We start from the raw sequence: 2,251 nt of genomic DNA on the forward strand, positions 1-2,251 counted from the left end.
CCTACACTCTTACTTTTATATAAAGTAGTGATAATTACGCAAGAACTTATTAATAAACCACACAATATTCCTCCCGATAATTTAACTTTTGCACTACCAAATTTGTTTTCTTCCTTCCTATTATTCTTTTCATCTGACCCTTTATTTCCATTATGATTACCATTTTCATTTAATTCTATGTTTTTATCATCACGTAAAGAAGTTTTACCAATGTCATTATTTATTGAAATATTTTCATCCTCTTTTTTTATAGTTTTGTCTATATTATCTCTTATTTTGTTTTTCTTGTCATGTTCAATTGCTTTTCTTTGATAACCCTCCCTTATTTCATTTATACTCTTTATAATACTATAAATAGAAAGAAGCGTATTTTTATTTTCAACAAAAATATCTTTATTTTTTCCTACATTAACTTCTATATCCTTTAAAATTGTCTTTGATTTATTTCTCTTTTCCTTAATTCTTGTTATATAATTATTTACTTCATCTAATGCCTTCTTATTCATTTCTTCTGATAAATCATAATCACTTTCATATTCATATAATTCTTCATCTTTCAATAAAAATTTTATTCTTTCTATTAAATAAGAAATTTTTTCGGTGTAAATTATAATTTTATTGTTTTCACTATTATTATCATTTTCTAATTCACCTATATTAGTAACTTTATGCTTAATTTCTTCATAAATTTCATTAACTTTCTTTATATATTCTAAGTCTGAGAATTCAATGCTATGCAAATTTTCTTTTTTTTCCCTTAAAAAATCTTCAATTTCCTTTAACTTACTCTTGATGCTTAAAAACTTCTCTTTTTGATCTTCTACAATAGTTTTATGGGAATCTGCTATCTCAATATATTTTTCAGAAATTTTCTCCATTTCTTTTAATTTACTATCATTAATATTTCTAAAAATTTCATTTATATATATCTTTTCTTTTTGGAATTTTTCATAGATATCTTTCAGTTCCTGTATGTATTCATCCACTTTATTTACATCTTTATTTTCATTCATTGTTAAAAACAATTTTTGTATAGCAATGGACATTTTTATTGCTTCTTCTTTCTTTACTTTAAACTCCAAAATTTTACTTGCATTTTCAACGTTGTTCGATTTATACCCATTTAGGATATCTCTATTATAAATTTTATTTAATATACTAATATCATTAGTTATTGAATCACAACAATTTTTAATATATTGTATACATGATGCAACATCTTTTTGTTTTTTCTCTATTATTAGCACATCTTTTGATACTTCCACATTAACACTTGTAATAATCACCGATTGAAAAGATAATTTATAGTTTATTCCTAACTCTAGTAATTCATCAAATGACCTATCTATTTCTAAAACATTGCTATATTTATTATTTACTTCATTTATAATCTTATCAATGTTGCATTTTACTTCCTCTAATATTTTGCTAGCAGATTCATCTCTTTTTGATGCTTCAATGCGTTTTTCTAAATCATTTAAACTAAATTTACTATCGTCAAGTTCACTTTTTATTACATTTATACTTAATTCTCTATCTATTTCACTTAATTTCGCCGTGTAAGCATTTGAAAGACCTTTTAAATTCTCATAATCTTTATCAATTTTAAAAATTACGTCATAGTTTTTATCATTTACCCTTATACTTTTTATTTTTTCATATTTATTAAGTGAAGCCTGTATCATGGGGAAAATTTCATCAATTTTCTTTATTGTTCCCTTAATTTTTTTTTTTAATTCATCTCTTAATTTTACTTCTTTGTAAATACTTTCAGCTCTTATTAAAATGCTTTGACTCTCTCTTACTTTTTCATCTACATCACCCAAATTTTCTTGTATTTTTAAAATAATATCTTTTGTATTCTTTAAACTTTCATAATTTTCCAATTCTGATACAGTTTCCATATTCATATCTATAAAATTTACTGCTTTATCCATATTACTATAAATTAAGTCTATTTCATCTTTATAAGAATAATATGTTATTTTACTTTGTCTTATTTCTCTATCCTTACCTTTTGTATTATTTAACTCATTCAATGCACTACTTACACTATCTGAATTTTTTATACTCTCAACATTTCTTTTAATATATTCTATGTTCATTTTCATTCTTGAATACTCTTCTTCAGCTTTCTCATTCACTTTATCTAACTCTTTCTTCATATATAGTATTAATTTTAAAGTCTCATTTTTTTTAATATTATTTATAATATTTATCAATTTTTCCATTTCTTCTTTTTGCTTCTCAA

At 22.9% G+C, this 2,251-nt stretch overlaps 1 protein-coding gene across 1 annotated transcript; it reads right to left on the minus strand.

The window, feature by feature from the left end:
• Position 1: 1 nt before the first annotated feature.
• Positions 2-2,249, minus strand: PRELSG_9902400 (reticulocyte binding protein, putative; the record flags this gene model as incomplete). Its single annotated transcript, XM_028677433.1, has 1 exon — positions 2-2,249. A coding segment is annotated over one exon (2,248 nt), but the record flags the coding sequence as incomplete, so codon positions are not given.
• Between the last annotated feature and the right edge of the window lie 2 nt (positions 2,250-2,251).

The sequence above is a fragment of the Plasmodium relictum genome (assembly GCF_900005765.1).
Source record: "Plasmodium relictum strain SGS1 genome assembly, contig: PRELSG_99_v1_22, whole genome shotgun sequence".
NCBI lineage: Eukaryota > Apicomplexa > Aconoidasida > Haemosporida > Plasmodiidae > Plasmodium > Plasmodium relictum.